Source organism: Lepidochelys kempii, chromosome 15 (genome assembly GCF_965140265.1).
Source record: "Lepidochelys kempii isolate rLepKem1 chromosome 15, rLepKem1.hap2, whole genome shotgun sequence".
Taxonomy (NCBI): domain Eukaryota; kingdom Metazoa; phylum Chordata; order Testudines; family Cheloniidae; genus Lepidochelys; species Lepidochelys kempii.
Window position 1 is genome coordinate 25,246,353 of NC_133270.1, and position 18,409 is coordinate 25,264,761.

Sequence of the window (18,409 nt, forward strand, 5' to 3'; positions counted from 1 at the left end):
CAGTCATGTTGTTTAACTTCTGATTAGGCAGGGCTTGGAATCATGTACAGTGAAGTATCTTTACATACTGGTTATGCTCCTTCCACCTAAACTCCACTAAGGACATTAAAAAATTTTAAAAATATTTTAAAAAATCCCTATATTTTAATACTGGGTAAGATCTAATAACCCTATCTTAAACTTCTTTTTAACCTCCTTACAATATGTCTTCATTACTTCTGCATTAGAACAATTTCAAAACTCGAAGCTCAGATCAAGCAGGTGGAACATGAAAACATGTTGGAACTCCGTCACGCTACTGCAAGTCATTTAAGAACATCTCATGCCCAGTAAGTGAATATTCTGTCCTGTGAAAAAGTGGGTGATGTGTTTTATTGAGCAGTTTGTCTGTTTTGGCTAAAAATCGGTTATCTAATGGTAGACTGTAGCAGTTGAAGGACATTACATAATCTAGTATATTATATGCCAGGAAATGATTAAAAGATCAAATAAAAAATATTGGTGTCCAGTTTTGCAAGCTTTACCTGTACAATCCTTACTCTCATAAGTGGTTTCAGTTACTTCATTGGGATTACTTAAATGAGTAGAGATTACCCTTGTCAGTAAAGGTACACAGTAGGAAGCATAAGATCTGAACCTGCAATTGGACTGTAAAGGCTCCATGTTATTGTACCTTTAACACTTTGAATCAGAAAGGTGTACGTGACTCTTTAAATTTTTTAAAATAACATTTTACAAGTGTCACTTACATTTATGTGGAAATTAGAGTGTAAATTTTGCTAGAAGAAGAGAAAAATTGGGGTGTGCCTGCTTTGCTCCTTTGATGTATAAAGCAGGCCTCAAAAGTTTTACCTTCATCCGTTTTTTTTAAATAATAGAAATATTAGATCATGACTTCCTGTTTGTTTCAATTTAATACTTTTAATTGGTGCTGTGGTATGCACTGCATGTTAATCTAATGCATATGTTTTAGGACTGTCCATTGGTATGTTCATTCTGATATAGAAGTACTTCAGAGAGCCAAAGTGATCAGTGATAGCAGTATTTTCTTGGATCTCAAAATTTTTCTATTCAGGAACTTCAGAAATGTACCAATTAGCAACTGGAGGGATAGTTTCTATTGAGGACTAGTTGAATAGCTAGAAAATGGGGATGCCTCCAAAATAGGAAAAATGGAGAAACTTAAACATTATGAGACAGATTTGCCCCCACTGGTGTGTAGGGAAGAGGTGCAATTTACTGAAGCCAATGTAGAACTGGGGATGAAATCAGGCCTTATAAATTGATAGCACACCTGGAGAAAGCATCATTCCATTTAAACAAACAGCAGGATAGATTTTAAGAAATATCATTACTGTTCTTGGTATTGTGTGAATGATATGCTGTTCTAATTTTTGGGTACTTTTTAGTGAATCTATATATAAAATCACTTTTTTTGGTATTTCTAATCTGTAATTTTTCAGTTGAAAATAGTTGGTGGCCTCTATTCATCACTCCTTTGTATTATCAGTTGTGCTCTTTCTTTTTAAGAAATATATAGGATGAGACAAAAGAGAAGTAAAGAGTTGGAGGCTTTAAACCAACAGATTCACCTTAGGTACAGTTATATCTTAGTTTTGTAAAATTCATTCATAATCTTTGAGAAGAAGCAAACTTGGTATCCGGCATTTGAAGTCAGAAAAGCAAGTGTTTCTGTAAGGAAGTATAGATCTGTGGAAAATACTGCCTTCTAAAACTACATTATAAATAATTGCTGAAATTTGAGTGTGTGTGTTTTTCTTTCAATTAAAACACTCACTTTTTAAAAAGGTACTTATTTCTCCAAATATTTACAAATTTGTAATTGTGTGTTGGAATGTAAGATCTTTTCTCTCTTTGGCTAGTATGAGTGCTATTTGTTTGTTTGTTTGTTTGTTTTTTTAATTTCAAAACCAAAACTTCAAGCATTTCATAATCCTGAAGTTTTTCACTCCAATAGCAAGCTGACAGCTTCTAATGTAAACAGACGGAAGTGGTTGATACCAGGGGCAGAGTATTCAATCTTCACAGGCCAACCGTTAGAAAATCAAGAGAGCATTATGGATAATAGACTTGAGGAAACCTACATTCCTTCTAGGTAAGATAGCTTCCTGTAACCACCACCCTCCACTCTGATGTAGTGGAGAATCAGAGCAGTTGTATTTAAGAAATATGTATGCAATTTCTGATTTTAAAAATAATTTTCTCTAAAATTGACTGTTCTTGAGTTTTGTGCTTGTATTTATTTACTAAAGTTCTAAAGTATTTATCCATTGCCTGAAGTGCTATGCATGTTTTGAAAGAACCTACTAATCTAGTGTGAAACAGGCAGGGACTTTCTTAGCTCTTAAAGGTCTTTTAGCCCTTGAAGGGACCTAATCGGTATATCTTGTTCACTGACCAATTGTCATTGTCTTTATGCCCTCTGGAGTGTTCCACTTCAGTTCCTTGGTCATCAAAGGAGTTCTCTGTCAGAATTGCACTGGCATGGTTGGTTGCAGCTCTGCTGGTTCTGCAGACTTCAGTTTTGATGAGGATGTCACTCTGTCTTTTTAGTAGTTTGCCTTGTTCCTCGTACGTTCCTCAGTCTGTCAGGGTATATTTGGTTTTAAGATTTTGCAGAGTTGATGTTTGAAAAGTTCTAGCTCACCAAACTTCACTCATTTCCACTATTGCTCAGATTTGGGGGCTCAAATCCTCCTGTAACTAATATTTAGAAGTCAGAGGTTTCTGGATGAAATAAAGAACATGATAAGAATTTCCATTTGGACTGTTACAGGATGACACAATACTTTTCACCAACAAACTGTGAAGTATTAAATTCATTTCTGTGCGAGTATAACTCTCGGTTGACATTTGTATCGCCTACTTACAGTATAAAACCTTGGTTCCTCATATGCTGCTTTTATATATTTAAGGCACCATTCTCCTCCTGAAAAGGACCCTTCACAAGAAGACTCTTCAACAAATGTAATGGCAAAAAAAGAAAATGAGGCACCAGACACACCAATCATGAAAGCCTTTAAAGAACTTGAAGAGGGAAAAGCATTTAAAAGTTGGGGCACACAGACCGAAAAAGAAGACACTTCAACTAGTAAATTTATTTATATTCTTGGATTTGTCTTGACTTGCATCCTCAAAATCACCTGTCCTCCATCCTCTCCCCCCCCCGCCTTTTGTTTTCAAGGATTAAAATTAGTCTGGCTCAGGTGAAAAGGGTAAAAATAGTTAATAGCTTTGCAAACTTTGTGAAGTGTCTTTGTGTATCCTAAAACAATGCTCTGTAGTTTGCCAAACAAAACCTGAAATAATAAAGCTAGCTGACTTGTTTAAAATAGTAGGAATGCAAAAAATTCTCTATAGCATCATACTGGTTCATCTAGTTCAGTGTCCTTTCTCTAGGGGAAATTTATATACACTGAGGATTAAGAAAGTTCCTGCTGTCTTTGCATCCACCTTTGTTTTGTTGTAGTGTAACATCTAAATGTTGGCATGAAAGATGGCATGTATTATATGACTGAGTAGACTTAATCTCTTCCTCTATGGTGCTGGAGTTGCAGGTGCTCAGTACCTCGTCGCATCAGGCCTTTATTACTCAGGAGCCAAAAATATGGATTTAGGAGCCTAAATTCAAGCATCTAGGTTTGAAAACTTAGGTCCTGTTCAAACTCCTGTCTCTCAAGATACTTGTGCTACCCTGCTTTCTGTCTTCTGTTTCTATTAAGTCTGTACTATTTCTCACTAGCTCAGACTTGTCCTGTTTACCTTCACTTTAAACTCAGTTCTTCTCTTCTATATCTGTGCTGCAGAACAGCTCTCCTCATAGGTCAGGTTAACATCTTACTTCAATGAATATCAAATATTGATCAATTTCTAGTGGGAACAGGACTTAAGCATGTACAGCTGGTTAGTATAACACAAACCTACTGATATGGGAAACAGCTGAGATGGAACGAGTACCGGTTTGAGTACAGTAGGGTACATGGGGACTGAGTGAAGGAGAATCTTCAATATCCTGTGTAATATAAATGTTAACTTCTATATGTTTGCTTTGTTACAGAAACATCAAATCGACGTCAAACTGTTGGATTTAATGAAAGCACTTTTAGTGCCAATGAGTCCCCAGAGAAATGCAGAGATCAACAAAGATCAAAAAGATATAGCTCACCTAGTGGGCAGAGGTCATCATCCCTCCCACCTTCAAACAGGAAGGCAAACACTCCAAGTAAGCATTTTTGTGTACAGGGTTATTGTGTCTCACTTCAAAATGCAATGTATTTAAATAACATAAGGTTGTGTTACAAACAGCTGAAGGTAGGAAATTTAAAAGTTACAATTCTCACACTGTTATGGATTTTCTGAAAAAAGGATTGCATACGTGAGCTACAGACTATGTGAAAGCTGTAACCTTACTATCATTTGTCAGTGTGTGACACATACTTTATATGATTTGAGAGGACAATACTTCATGAAGAACTTTGAAAATTAATTCTTTAAGACTTGGGATCAAATTGTATTAAGAAAAACTATTTAAGTAGAAAAAGTGTTGGGCACTTAAATCTTTTCTCCTCTGCAGCAAGAAGAGAAATAATGCTGGCACCAGTGTCAGTGACATACAGCCCAAAACGATCTCCAAGAGAAAACCTGTCTCCAGGATTTAGCCACTTGCTTGGCAAAAACGAAAACACAGTGACTAGGTACACATTTGTAAATATTAATTTTGGAGCAGGGTTTATTTTCTGATAGTAGTTACACAATTTATGGGCTTGATCCAGCATACCCATACTTTTCTGAATAGTTCTTACTCATCGCGGTAGTCTTATCACATTTAATGTGAAATACTCATATGAGAGAGGCCTGGTCACTTAAGTAAGGGTTTGCATGACTGGGACATATATCTGAAGTCAAGTTTGCTTTTTGAAATAGAGGAAGAATAACCTTGGATTCCCCCCAGTTAGCATTCACCAAGGTGATATGTCAGGTATATCATATTTGATGGAATAATATTGACAGGGAAAAGACTGTAGAGGCATTGTCCTATGTCTACACAGAGTAAATCTGGGTCAGTTTGCAGGGATACAAGTGATGCCTTAAAGAATGGGTAAAAGAAAGTAAGCATTTAGAGCTCTTTTTCACTCCCCCAAAGAAACTTGTGTGGAGACTAAATTTACTACTGAAACAAAGGGTTCTCTTTTTATAGTAAGCTGGATATCCTGTTTGGCAGAGCTGCAGAGGCAGCATTCTGATTCTGGAGGTGGGGTACAGGGCAGGCATACGTAAGGAGGAGGAAAAGGAAAGTACAGCATCACTCTTAAGTGTAACATTAAAGTGCTCTTGAGAATGGGAGTCAGGCCTCTTCCTTTAGAAAGAAACACGTTGCATGATTCAAGGCCTTTGATATATGGAAACCAAAGAACCTGAGGGTGGGGTTGTAATTAGGAGAATCCAGAGGGATCACATTTTCCATTGAAGAGGAAATTGTTTTTAATATGTAAAAGTATAAAAAGAAATACCAATTATAAAAAATTGTCTCTAACAAGTAGTTGTCTCTTCTACACCCCTCCCCTCATCATTCTGTAGATTCAATATACTTCTGGATGATTTGGAAACTGCTCCTACCTCTACATTACAACATAGCAATCCAAGAAAACAACTCCAGTTTCTTTCAATAGATGATATAGAAGGTAATTTGTCAGAATGGGCAGAATTATGTTTGTTTGTTTTTTTCATCCTCCTAAAGGGAACTCTTTTTCTCCACATAGCTTCCACCGACTAGATAGGAGGAATCATGACATTTTTCTAATAAAGCTCTATCTTTTATTTTGCAATAAATAAATGCAACAGTAATATTGCTTGTAGCTGTAGAAAATTACTATTATTACAGTAAATATTTAATTTTTATGCACAAACAATAGAATAACAAATAATTCAACTGAAAAATAAGAAAGGAAATACATTTTCTAATTTAGTTAAGCAATGTATGTATTACGAGGAACCATGTCATTGTATGTATTCAATATCCTTAATGAAGGATCTGTTTCTAAGTGTTGCATACAAATAGTTAAGGGTAATTATAATAATAAAGCTAGTTAATTTACATTTTTAAATAGTTGGATGAAAACATTATTTTTAATCACATTTTCATTAAAATACTGAATGTATGATATTTTATATTACATTTTAAATTTTTAATATTTTTAATATTCAATCATGTTTTTAATTCTTTAACTATAATATAAAGAGGAGTCTGAAGCTACGGTGAAATATTTTTCATTACCTGTATTAAATATTCTGGTTTAATATTGTAGTAAATTATTTTGTTGTAAATCTGAGATTACTAAGGTCTTAACTCATCAACAGCAACTAATCAATATTGCATAACTTCTAGCCAAGTTTAGCTTCATCTTGAAAGAATTCTGATAATATCATGAGGCATAATTAAATATATTAGTAAGTTTTAGTAGTGAAAGCCTCATGTGAATTTTTGTGCCTTTGTCTGTGTCCTACAGAATCACAATGATTCATTGCTTTTCCTATGGTTCACTTTATGTTCTGTTATGTATAATACATTATATATAATGGAGAATTTAAAAAAATAAACAGCACTTTCATCTTTTCATAGGAAGGCAGCATTCAGCTAAAGGCATTGACAGCTGTGTTAAACATAGTTCTTGCACTGAATCTTTGCACACTGGAATGAAGAAAGGAACTGTGGCATCCGGTTGGGAAGAGAGGAATATACAACACAAAAATGAACAAAGTATTCCTCCACCAGTAGTACCTTATGATGCTGATTTCAAGTATACATCAAGAATTAAGACATTGGCTGAAACTGAGAGACTTTTTGATGAACTCACACAAGAAAAGCAACAGGTAAAAACCGTTTTTTCCCTAAATTTATGAATAAATGCTGAATCCATCCGATGAAGTGAGCTGTAGCTCACGAGAGTTTATGCTCAAATAAATTGGTTAGTCTCTAAGGTGCCACAAGTACTCCTTTTCTTTTTATATAAGAGAGAGAGGCTAGTGAGACAGCCATATAGCTGCACTATGCCTGGCTCAAACCAATTCAAAGTTCCCAGAGTTGTTCTGACAATGCATCGTCTTCCTTATACAGTAAACTTCTGCAAAAAGAAAAGGAGTACTTGTGGCACCTTAGAGACTAACCAATTTATTTGAGCATGAGCTTTCGTGAGCTACAGCTCACTTCATTGGATACATACTGTGGAAACTGCAGAAGACATTATATACACAGAGACCATGAAACAATACCTCCTCCCACTCCACACTCCTGCTGGTAATAGCTTATCTAAAGTGATCATCAAGTTGGGCCATTTCCAGCACAAATCCAGGTTTTCTCACCCTCTGCCGCGCCTCCCCCCCACCCCCCCAACTCACTCTCCTGCTGGTAATAGCCCATCCAAAGTGACCACTCTCTTTAAAATGTGTATGATAATCAAGGTGGGCTATTCCAGCACAAATCCAGGTTTTCTCACCCCCCCACTCCCCTCCAAAAACCACACACACAAACTCACTCTCCTGCTGGTAATAGCTTATCCAAAGCGACCACTCTCCTCACAATGTGCATGATAATCAAGGTGGGCCATTTCCAGCACAAATCCAGGTTTTCTCACTCTCCCCCCCCCCCCCCCCACACAAACTCACTGTTTGTGATACTGATACTCCAGTCCTTTGACTCTTCTACGCAAAGTCATATTCTGCAATTGAGCAGACAAATGGGGATAGAGGGTCTGAGGTGAATTTATTTTGCAACAAGCCAAGATTTAAACTAGCCTTTCAGAGATGAAAGGTTTGTGCATTAAACCATTCCAGCATCAAATCAGAGTGCGCTCTTCTTCAAAGGGATGTTTGTGAGGGTGGGCAGGAGTACACATAATAACATAGTATGGGACATATTATATAGTTGCACAATATCTAAACAACTACACTGCACATATATCTCTAACCTATCCCTGACTTTCTTGGAGATTAAAGATTAGGCAATTTTATACTGGCTCTTTAATTTACAGCTGCGATATTTTGTGTGTTACTAGATTGAGGCTGCATTGAGTCGAATACCTGGTAGTGGGGGAAGAACAACCTTACAAGCAAGATTAAACCAGGTGAAAACACTTATTTCTGTGTATCTGACTATTTTTTTCAGTTAATCTCCCAATACTGGAAGTTCAATCTGTATTCTCTGTTTTGCTACAGAATAAGGTATGGTTTAGTGGATTGTAACAGGAGCTTTTCCATACCACTCTACAGTGCCCATGAATTGGTTTGAATCTTTAGCTTTTATGGAAATTGTTTGCCAGTTATCGTGATGTCTTAGGACTAAATCAAGAAATGATGGGGTGTAAATTAGATTAAGTTAAAATCACTTAGAACTACTGATACGTGTAGTTGTTGTAAGTTAGTGCAGTGGTTTTCAACCTTTTTTTCAATTGCGGATCCCTACAATATTTCAAAAGGAGGTGTGGACCCCTTTGGAAATCTTAGACATAGTCTGCGGACCCCCACAGCTCTGTGGACCACAAGTTGAAAACCACTGTTCTGTGGCAACGACAACCTTTCACAGAATCCTTAGACATAGTCCACAGACCCCAGATTGTAAACCACTGAGTTAGAATACAGTAGAATCTCAGTTATGAACACCTCAGGAATGGAGGTTGTTCGTAACTCTGAACAAAACGTTATCGTTGTTCTTCCAAAAGTTTACAACTGAACATTGACTTAACACAGCTTTGAAGCTCTATTATGCAGAAGAAAAAGGCTGCTTTCCTCCCCTTTTTTTTAGTAGTTTACGTTTAATACAGTACTGTACTGTATTTGCTTTTGTGTGTGTGTGTGTCTGTCTCTCTCTCTTGCTGCTGCTGCTGCTGCTGCCTGATTGCATACTTCTGGTTCCAAATGAGGTGTGTGGTTGACTGGTCAGTTTGTAACTCTGATGTTCATAACTCTGAGGTTCTACTGTGTATCTGCACAACAAATGAAAGTATAGTGGTAGCTCAGGTAGGCACACGCATGCTAGCTTGAATCTAACTCGCACAAGGAACAATAGTAGTGAAGATGTGGCAGCATAGACTTCAGTGCAGGCTAGCTGCCTGAGTACATACTCAGGTAGACAAGCGTCCTGGTGCTAATGGAAAGCTGTTAATGTATCAGAAAAGACACTGATGGAAAATGGGGACAGTACCAACATATTAGTTTTAGAAGGACCATTACTTGTAACTGTATGATATTGAATGTATTATCTTTTTCAAATGTTTTCTTTAGGAAGCCTTGGAAGATCGCTTGGAAAGGATTAATAGAGATTTGGGCTCAATCCGTATGACACTGAAAAGATTTAATGTTTTACGTACCTCTGCAAATCTTTGAGACTTGTACCTATTAAATTCAGATATGCTTTTGTTTGCACTAATGTATAATTATGCACTCAGCAAATGCAATTTGTTTTGTATTTTTGTAAACCCTCAATAGTAGTTTTACAACCATGTTATCCTTTACACACAGCAATATTTTGTACTTCAAATAGCCACATATATTTAAACATATTTTCTTACACTTGAGAAATCAATCTGTTAATCGTGTATTTTACTATTTAAAAAAAATGTGAATTATTTTTAAATAGTGTATAAGAATTCAGTTTATAATAAGGAAGTAAAGTGAGGCAGCTTGTTTTCTGAACAAAATCATGTTGTAATCTTTTTGCAGTTCATTTTGCTCACCATTTTTATAGAGATTAATATCTACATTGTAAATAATAGATACTATGACATTTTGAACTTTTATATTATGCAGAAAGCAACACAAAGCTTCTGTGGTGAATATAACTACAAGCATATGGTAAACACCTTTTATTTAAAATATTGTAGCTTTGTTTTTAATTTGTTGTTGTGACATATCTTAAATAAATGCATATCTGCAAACTGGAATTCTATTAAATGTCCATTTGTATAAATGCATAGAAAGTAGTTATACAAACTGAAGATTTTTTTTTCAGAATTGTATTTCTTGTGTGAATGGGTGAGGATATTACAGAGCCACATGAATTAAAAATTATTTCTTTAGTGTTGAGACTTACTAATTTAATTTAGAATCCTGTTGGAAATATCCAGGGCCAAATTCTGTTCCATGCCATCTGGTCTTGTCCTCATATATCTCAGTGTTGGTAAATAAGAACTCCCCTCCCAAGAGGCTTGGAGAGGGAAAAGTATACGGAGCTCTTCAAGTGTTTAGGGCTTGCACAAACTGTGTGGCCTTTATCTCAGACTGTGAGGGGCAGCTTCTCACTGTGAGCCTAAATTAATGCTGAAAAGGGGTTTTCAAGTTACAAGAGGGTTGAGTGTTGAAGATGCAGAGCGCTGCAGAACTACATGCATGGCAGCATCGGTAGAGGGCCTTCTATGTATGGAAATCTTGTTCATGCCCCTCACAGTCTGAGATAAAGGCCACACTCTCTGCGCAAGCCCTAGACGCTTGAAGAGTTCCATATGTTTTCCCTCTCTTAGCCTTTTGGGAGAGTAGTTCTTGTTCTCTATTCTGTCTGTTTGTAATCATTAGGAGTAATTAAATGTAATGATCAATGTAATCACTCAAAAAATCTCCACAGGTATCTTCCCTTGAGGAAATAGTTTGCTATAGTAACTGTGTACTTAATGTTTCTACTTTGTCTTGATAAAATTCACTTCTGATTATCTCCTTCACACACACACAAAAGAGAATTGCACACAATGAAGGGATGTATAATGACTCTTAGAAAATAATACTTGACACAGAAATGCATTCTGTACTATGCTTCAGCAAGTACATTGTATACGAGTGAAAGAGGGTTGAGTTCTGTTTCATTGTGGCTTTTGTATAGGGGTTTGTATAAAACTTATCATTCCAGTTTGAGATTTTGCTTCAGTAGTTTTGTAACGAGTGCTTTCTTTATACAGTTTTAGCAACTAGAAGCAATACTTGCATTATGTCTGGATGACTGTAGATTGTGATGTTTTTTGCAAGCTTGATTGCCATTGGCCTATGTTAGCAGATCATTTCTAGTACTGTTTTGCTATTTCTCAACAGTTCTAGTTTGTAAAGTTTGGACACAATGGATCACAGTGAGTGCTAGCACACCTCTCCTCTCCCCATGACACTCCCAAGACCTGGGAAATCTAACCACAGGTTTTTTTAATATGCCAGGCACTAACCATCATGCTGTCCCTATTCCAATCACAGTTATGTTCACATTTGTTACCTTTGTCCAGCTTGTCTTCGTCCATCCCTCCAAGTCGACGTCACACCATTCCTTTTTGTTGCAAGCACGTTCTTTCCATTTCTGGCCAAAGAGTTTTATCATGGGATCGGCCCAGCGCATTTTCAGTCTCCCCAGTGGTCGCTTGTGGTCTCTGGGGATCCAGTCACTGGTGCAGGTTGTTCACCTATTGTCTTGCCTGTGGACTACATGATCTGCCCATCACACATTAAAAAATAAAATCTGCCTTTTACACTTACAAATTTTGTTGTGGTGAATAATATGTATTTGTTAGGTTGGACATTACTGAATTACAAAGGTGCATACCTAATTTTTCAGTTTAGTATTTTAGTATTAAACATTTAATTAGATTATTTCCTGCTGCCCAAGAATAATACTAGGTTCAGGGATATTACCCAGTGATGATCTAGGTTTTAACCATATCATCTGTTTCAAATTCTGTCATGGTTCAAGCTATCAACAATATGATTACTTTGCAACAGAAAGGGCAGGATCATTGGCATAAGGGAAGCTTGTGCAAGTTTGATTCTAACATTATAGAACTAGGTTTTAAAGCATTCAGTGAAGAACCTTCCCTATTTGCCCCTGAATACAGGCACTCCAAATACACACACACACACACACTCTCTCTCTCTCTCTCTCTCTCTCTCTCTCTCTCTCTCTCCAGCATTCACTTTGCCAATGGAAGATTAGAAGGGGGACTGAAAATGTCAGTGAGGGGGAGCTCAGGAAGTGGAACATTCTCCCTCTGATCTAACATAGACTAGGACTAGTCTTCTGGGTATTTTATATTCTGATTTGTATATTGGATTCAAAATACCTAAATAGAATAAGAATCTCAGCCTCCAAACAGCTGCAATGCCACTCACAAGGAATGGTGTTGCCACAATTTTGAATTAGCATAGTGTGCTTGCTAATGCCTTCAAATGTATAATTCAGCCTGGAGGGTTTTCTCGCAAGGAGTCCATTACTGGATACGTTTACACTTGGGAATTAAGACAGGGCTTCAATCTTCACATTGTCTTAAGTGCTTTTTTTCTTGTTTACAAATCTGTTCTCTTCCCTCAGTTACCAGAAGAACCAATTTTCCTTGGATAATTGATATACCTACTGGTTTCGCATTTCAGCTATTCCATTATCGCTCCACTACCCTTCATTTTAGACCTAAATTTACCTCCATCCTACCCTCTTTGGTACTGTTCTCTTTTTATTACTGTCATTTGTTGACATCAGGAAAGAAGAATCATTAAAGTGAGTTTATATTATTTCCGTCTGAAAGTTACCTCCCATTAGCTCAGGCTTTCTGAGCTATTTCTGTTTGTGTTGTCATACTGCTGAGAAAAACTAGGTGTTGGTCCAGCATTTTCAAAAAGTATCACTGATTTTGGGTGCCCTACTTAAGACACCTCATGCCTGATTTTCAGAAGTGCTGAGAACCTGCATCACCAAATTATGTCTGGGAAATCTAGATGTTCAGCACTTCTGAAAATCAGGCCAAGGGCTGGGAACCAAGAAATAGGCGCACCCAAAATCAGTAGCTGCTTTTGAAACTATATCTGTTATTGCAGCTGACGTTTCTGAATGGTGTCCTTTTAAATGAGATTTTTAAATGTACAATTTTAAAATGGCTTTCCTTTAACACCGATTCTGTGCTGAAGGCCAAATTATATTTTCAACAGGTTTGAACATATTTATGCTCTTTCCAAGTATGCTCTTTTCCCTTTGCAATTCCTCCCATTCCTACGGCACTTCTAAGCATCGGAGGGATGGGAAATTAACTGGGAATCACCACATTTGTGTGTCAGTCTTTTCTGTTAGTTTTCTTGTAGACAGCTCTCCGGTGTAAATCTCTTCCATTGCTGGATCCTGCTTTAATTTGTCGCCCAAATTTATAGCATTATGGTAAAGTGAAGAGAGAGGCAGATCAGTTATCTCCAGACCAACTGACTGATCAACATCCCTGCTCTGATAAGTATAGTTAAGGAAGATTATTCTCTGAACTAAATCCCTGAGATGTGCTGAAAAATAAACAGGTGAAAAAAAATTAAAACAAAAGCAAGAGGTCCAGAGTTGTATAAAACTGTTGTCTATCTTATTTCCTGACCCTCAGATGAGGAGTTTTGTTACTTTAGTAGTACTTCCTTAAGTATGTTGCACTTAGCTGGTTTTGGTTATTTATATAGCAGTGTATAGTGTAATTGTGGACAGGCACTTTGCAAAGCAAATAAAGAGGCACAGCCCCTGCTTTAAAGTGTTTATAATCTAACTGAGAAACAAAACACAACAGTTCAAGCATATAAGCAGCAGATGAGCTCTTTGGAGGAATGGGTTTTAAGGAAGAGATGAAGGGCAGTGGACAAGAATTGGTAGATACTACATTTGGGTAGGAGACAAATTTTGGGAATTTAGTGGAAAAGATTAAAGGAGCAGTAAGGAGAGAGGGTAGGAATGTTAGTAGGGAATGAAAGTTGGAGGATAAGAGAGCAGTGGTGAGATATATAAAAGGTTTTGAAGGTGGGGACAAAGATCCTGAACATGCTGCAATAAAGAAGAAAGTTCAGTGTGTTGATAGTGCAATTATATGGAAAAGGCTAATGACTTTATTTGTAATTCATTGTATGTCTCCTAGCTCTGCAAATTGGTTGTTGACAGTGTATAGTTGTGTGATATGAAAAGTAATCACAGGACATATTTTCAATAACCAATTAGGATAACTAATGATGTCATTATTTTTAAAATATGTAAGGAATCTGGTTACTTCTCAGGCTTTACACCAGCATAGATAACTGTATTTTTCTTGCCTTTATCCAATCTTGTTAGTGAGCAAAGATGTAAGAGTAGTCAGTGCTGCTCTAGTCTTGCTATGTATCTCAGAATCAATCACTATGTTGAAATTGTAACAGGGCTGGGGTGCTGAGAATTTAAAGGAGGGCGGGTCTGGTGGGAGGTCAAATTAAATGAAAATGTTAGGCTTCCTAATTCTGGCCATTAAGTTCCAACCCTGGCGCATGATGAAAAGGTAATGTGAAAGAAAAATCAGTAAAGGAAAGCTTATAGGATGGAGCTTATCAATTACTTGTAATTATTTCAAGTTAATTTTAAGTCCCAATGGGATGGAAATTAATGTGCAGATGATATAGGCAAGCATCATCAAACCAGCCTGAAAACATTGATTTGGAAATTCTAGAAAAGCCACGCACAAGTCTAGATGCAGACCCAAGTAATTAACATGTTGCATTATATTTATCAAGGGGTAATGCAACAAATTAAAAAGGGTCAATGGGGGATCCTTCCTGGCCTAAGAAGTGAGAGAACATTTTGAGGCAGAGATAACATGGCTTAGTGAAGCCCTATCTTCATACTTTGAGCTTGTGATGTTGACTGGTGCTTTGCACCCACAGTCAGCAGTCATCTGAGGAGTTTTACAAATATTTGTTGTGCTAGGTGGGGGTTGCAATGCATGAGCAGAGATCTTTCACTTGAGTCCAGTTGACCTGATTTCTTTTCATGGTGGATGGGAAGTCCCAAGCCCTGCAGCTGCTTCCCCTACATCCAGCCCTCAATGCGCTCTGCCTTGCGTTTGGCCATGGCCCTAAAGCCATTGATCCCTGCAATGACCATAGCAATAGCACTATGGGAAAGTCTCTGAATACACTAGTGTGCATTACTAGTGTGAGGTGCTCCCTGTACAGATGTGCCATGAGAAACAGGGCTATTGTGTGTACACTGTGCAAGACAAACTTCCATTTATGGATCTGAGAGTTAGGAGAGGCGGATCCATTCCAGAAGTACTCCTCGTTCTTTTTGCTGATACACACTAACAGGGCTATCACTCTGAAACCTATTAACTCACTGTGGCCCCTTGGGGAAGTCAGTTGACTTCTTGATACCTCCGTTTTGCACTGTCCTCCCTTTGTAAAGCAGGGGGAGATCTAACCCTGAAGAGTACAAGGGCAGTGTATTATTATTTCTTAGGCTAACCCTAGACCATTGCACCTGCCTACATCCCCTGGCGGAGCCTGGGAAGTTCTTGAGTTTAGTCCCAGGGCCCAGCTAGTTTGGAAGGGAGAGATTTCACTACCTCTCGCCCCACCTCTGTAAAGCACCCGTGAGCCGGTGCTGGGGTTTTCCCGCCAGCCTCACCCAAGCCCCTTCCAGCCGCAGCCGCTCAGAGCCCGGCGGTGCAGCGCCCAGGTGGCCCCTGCCCAGCCGGAGCAGCCGCGCTGTCGTACCCCGCCGCGGCCGGAGGGGGGCGCACCCCGCCTGGCTTTCCTCTCGTGCTCCCGGCGCCCAGAGTGAGGGAATGCCTGCGAGCCGGGGAAGGAAGTGGCCGCGCTCTGCAGCAGTGGGCAAGGCTCGCGCCGGGAGAGGCGGCTGCCAGCCGGGTCCGTGTCGCTGCCGAGGGGGAGCCGGGGCGCCCCTCCCCGCGGCAAGAGCCCTGCCAGGCAGCCGCCCAGGGATTGCCGCGCCAGCGGCTCCGAGGAGCCCCGCTGCCCTGCCCGCCCTCGCCAGGGATTATGCGAGAGGGGAGCGGGCAGGTCGGCAGCCCGCTCCTGGTAGCCGGGGAGAGCAGCCGCCGCCGCCGAGCGAGCGCTGGGGCCGCGACCGGCGGAGGAGCCGCAGCCGGTGCGTGGGGCGGGGGGGAGAAGCCGCTTCCCGCAGCGCGGGGGCCGGCGGGGGGGAGGCGCCGGGGCCGGCCTAGGCCGCTGGAGCCGGAGGGGGCGGCCGGCCGGCCCCGTGGCGACGCGGCTGTTCTGAGGGGCGCTCCGGCCTGGCCGTGGGGGGCCGGGCCGGGCCGGCTCTGGGCTGGGAGCCGGGCGGGTCTCCAGGGGCTGGGGGCTCAGCCCCCCGCCTGGCCAGCCGCGGGATAGCGCAGGGGGGCAGCAGGTGGCTGGACGGGCCCCCGGCTGCTGGGCATCGCTCCCCGGGGAATTAACGTCTGTCTCCTCTGGGCGCCAAACCCCACTGCCCCGGGCGCGGGGAGGGATGAGGGTCCCCCCCCTTCCGCTCAGTTACATGGGCGTGAGGGTGGCTCCCTGAGGGAGCGAGTTTCACCTTTCTCCAGCTGTTTCTTGGAGGAGGGGGGGATTCATTTTAACTCCCCCCCCCCAGCCGCCGCCGCCTTTCTCAAGCTGGTCAGGTCTGTTGGATTCGCATGGCCGAATTGTGGATGGGAAAGCTACCTACCCCCTGTGTTGCTAAGAAACAACCTCATCAAGCTGCTGCACAGACTCGGGCATTAATGGTCACTTCTGTGCCCACAGGTCCAGTCTCGTGCTCGTGATTACTACAAAGAAACCTTTCAGAGAGATGGGTGTGTGTGTGTGTGTGTTTCTTTTAAATGTTCTTGACGCATGGACACTTCTGTCCTAGAGACAGCATTGTTTTGTTATTTGCACTGACAGCTTTTTTCTAATATGGATTTCTTCTGGTGCTATAGTTAGCAACACAGGGCTGGTAATGCACCGTAAGAGCAGGCTGTAAGGTAATACCAGTCACTTGCTGTTTCCAACTGAGTATTGCTAGGACTCTTCTGTGTTTTAACCCCCACCGTGGCAAACAGGGTGTTTTGCTAGCAAAAAGTTTCCTATGTAAATGAGGTGGTATAGTAGGAAAGACCGATTTTTTTGTAATATAATAAAAATAGTCTTAAGAGCTGCGGCAATAACAATACTGTTTTACAGAAAAGATGAACTGTTCATGATCTAGTTAAAATAACCCATAAATATCCTAAAATGTGTAGTTGTCTTGTTTGCTAGCTACTTGTGCAGAGTGGCTTTCCTCTTAATTTTAGGCTGTAATTTGAATATAATCTGAGGAGATGTTTGTGTTTGAAAATATGAGGTAGCAGGTGTACCTGTCTCTTGTTTCAAACCAGCAAATGGAACATTTTAGGTAGTTCATGTACTTGATGTGTATGAAATATTGCTGGGCTTCAGGGATACCACCCTGCTAGACTTTAAGGGTCATATAATTTTAATGCTAAAATTGATTATAAGCATGTGATTTGTTTACCTTTGACCATAATCTTAAACTCGTAACTTGAAGGTTAGGTTTTTGGTTTGTTTTTTTTTGTAAATGAATTTAGCCTTACCAAAGGTGTCAGATTTGACATCCCTGGAGATTTCACTCTGCTCATCCCCAGAGCAGGTACAGCACAGGCTTTCCTCAAGCTGCCCTGTGGCACTTGTCAACTCTGACCTGGCTGGATCGCTTCAAGGGATATAGAAGGGCAGATCTGTCTAAATCCCATTTCAATTCTAACCTGTCTGCTGAAGGTTCCCAGCTAGTGGGCAGACTCTCAGGACAAGGGCACTTTTCAAATTGAAATGGAGCTGTGACCACCGGCTGGGTTTACATAATCCAGGGGTTCACAAACTTCTTTGCACCGTGACCACCTTCTGACAACAAAAACCCATGACCCCAGGAGAGGGAACTGAAGCCAGAGTCTTCCTGAGCCCCGCTGCCCCTGGTGGAGAGGCCAAAGTCCAAGGGCTTCAGCCCCAGTTGGGGGGCCTGTAACCAGAGCCCCACCACCCTTGGCTGAAGCCCTTTCGCTATGGCCCTGGGTGGTGGAGCTCGGGCTTTGTCTTTGTCCCCAGGTGATGGGGCTTGGACGTCAACCCCGTCTCCGGGCCCCAGTAAGTCTAATGCCAGCCCCGGCGACCTCATTAAAATGGGGTCGCAACCCCCCTCATCCTGACCCACAGTTTGAGAACTGCTGACGTAATCTAGAAAAGAGTCACCAGATAAGAATAATAGAAATGTAGGACTGGAAGGGACCTCAGTCGGTCTTGTCCAATCCCCTGCACTGAGGAAAGACTAATTATTATCTAGACATTCCTGACAAGTGTTTGTCTAACCTTAAAAATCTCCAATGACAAAATAATTCATAATTCAAAATCCATAGGTAATTTTTCCAGTGCTTAACTACTCTGACAGGAAGTTTTTCCTAATATCTAACCTAAATCTCCTCTTGCTGCACTTCAGGCAGCTTTGTCCCAAGCCATTCCCTCTGCAATCTGACTTGGCTTACCCCTCTGGGAAGAGAGGTGGAAGGGGCTTTTTCCCCTTTCAGGGATCTGATTCTCTGGTTATTTGGGTGTTGGAGCACCTGCGTGGAGGGAG

General features: G+C 40.4%; 2 protein-coding genes across 10 annotated transcripts in view; both read left to right on the top strand.

The window, feature by feature from the left end:
• MPHOSPH9 (M-phase phosphoprotein 9) overlaps positions 1 to 9,956 on the top strand; it is a 42,464-nt gene extending 32,508 nt beyond the window's left edge. For 4 of the 5 annotated variants that reach the window (XM_073313011.1, XM_073313008.1, XM_073313012.1 and 1 more), the window contains 9 exons: positions 228 to 329; positions 1,979 to 2,116; positions 2,937 to 3,112; positions 4,079 to 4,243; positions 4,595 to 4,715; positions 5,599 to 5,702; positions 6,641 to 6,891; positions 8,073 to 8,141; positions 9,298 to 9,956. In XM_073313011.1, the coding sequence (XP_073169112.1) occupies positions 228 to 329; positions 1,979 to 2,116; positions 2,937 to 3,112; positions 4,079 to 4,243; positions 4,595 to 4,715; positions 5,599 to 5,702; positions 6,641 to 6,891; positions 8,073 to 8,141; positions 9,298 to 9,399 (1,228 nt within the window). In that variant the 3' untranslated portion in view covers positions 9,400 to 9,956. Of the gene's footprint in view, positions 1 to 227; positions 330 to 1,978; positions 2,117 to 2,936; positions 3,113 to 4,078; positions 4,244 to 4,594; positions 4,716 to 5,598; positions 5,703 to 6,640; positions 6,892 to 8,072; positions 8,142 to 9,297 lie in introns of those variants that run through there. The other variant, XM_073313013.1, reaches the window with a different exon arrangement.
• Positions 9,957 to 15,587: 5,631 nt separating this feature from the next.
• The window catches only part of PITPNM2 (phosphatidylinositol transfer protein membrane associated 2), a 232,456-nt gene continuing 229,634 nt past the window's right edge, over positions 15,588 to 18,409 (top strand). For all 5 annotated transcript variants that reach the window (XM_073313000.1, XM_073313003.1, XM_073313006.1 and 2 more), the window contains exon 1: positions 15,588 to 15,907. The gene's annotated coding sequence lies outside the window, so the exon portion shown is untranslated. The remainder of the gene's footprint in view (positions 15,908 to 18,409) is intronic.